This window comes from Echinococcus granulosus (assembly GCF_000524195.1).
Source record: "Echinococcus granulosus chromosome Unknown EG_S00331, whole genome shotgun sequence".
Lineage (NCBI taxonomy): Eukaryota > Metazoa > Platyhelminthes > Cestoda > Cyclophyllidea > Taeniidae > Echinococcus > Echinococcus granulosus.
Window position 1 is genome coordinate 1,758 of NW_020170711.1, and position 1,117 is coordinate 2,874.

At 39.4% G+C, this 1,117-nt stretch overlaps 1 protein-coding gene across 1 annotated transcript; it reads left to right on the top strand. All coding sequences in view use genetic code 11, as the record gives it.

The window, feature by feature from the left end:
- Nucleotides 1-4: 4 nt before the first annotated feature.
- EGR_11016 (Ankyrin repeat and KH domain-containing protein) lies at nucleotides 5-1,104 on the top strand (the record flags this gene model as incomplete). Its single annotated transcript, XM_024500265.1, has 3 exons — nucleotides 5-124; nucleotides 518-648; nucleotides 1,077-1,104. The coding sequence occupies 3 exons, from the start codon at nucleotides 5-7 to the stop codon at nucleotides 1,102-1,104; spliced, it is 279 nt and encodes a 92-aa protein (XP_024345318.1).
- Between the last annotated feature and the right edge of the window lie 13 nt (nucleotides 1,105-1,117).

A 1,117-nucleotide genomic window follows, 5' to 3' on the forward strand; every position in this document is an offset into this window, starting at 1 on the left:
ACTAATGCGGGCCGTCATGAAAGGTCGTACCGAGATTGTTCGACATCTGCTCGACAGCAACGCCATTTTAAGCTCTCAACTAAACGAAAACAAGGAATCCGCTTTGACTCTAGGATGCGGATCAGTGAGTCAAGTATTTTATTTCGTACGAGATCAACTAGCTTTTCCCTAGTTTAAAAAGCTGCCTAAGTTATTTTTCTGTATTTAACACCGGTTGGTTCTCTTTTCTTCACATACCTTATTTCACCTAACTAAGCAAATACCAATACTGAGAAATGTGGGCGTGTGCCTTTATTTGTTGCTTTCACAGGGCAAAGTGGACTTGGTAAAGCTTCTCTTAGAGCGTGGCTCTCCCGCAGCAGATCGGGGAGGAGAGTTAAATGCAGCACTCCAGGAAGCTGTTATTTGGCCGAGTAGAGTTGGTTCAAATCCTACTCAACCATGGTGCAAATGCTAATCATTCCGACGACACAAACTCACCAGTCATTTTTTTATCCATCGACTCTAACAATGCCAGTATTTTAGACCTTCTTATAGCCATGGAGCAAATATTGAGCAATTAGATAAACAAGATTACACGCCACTCATGAAAGCTGCCAAGACTGGTAAAAGAGAAATGGTTGCTGCTTTGTTGGCTGCTGGTACGAGGTTTGATTTCTGCGTTCATTTACATGTGTAGTTCAGTACCTGAGATTTTTCTAAGTGCTGCTTACAAATGTAAAGTATTAAATCGAGTTGTGCCAAAATTATTTGATTTTGACGAAGTAGATTAAGTGAGCCCTGACCTAACAGATTATACCAAAATAGACATCGCTGTCGTCATTTGTCGTATTTGGTTAAAAATACGTACGAAAATTTGCAGGGGCTAATCCTACAGTGCGAAGAAAAGTGGACAGAAAGACGGCTTTGTCGCTTGCTAGGAGTCAGGGACACAAGGAGATTTGCAAGATAATTTTAAAGGCCAAAGTCAAGAAGACTTCTTAACTTTCTGTCGATTTGTAATTTAAGTATGCTACTTTTATTACAAGTATTTCCGTAATTTTCGTATGTTTTATGTTATTGTTAATAAATTTTAGGCATTACCTCTATGGAGTGCCTTTATAGTATGCTTTAAGGA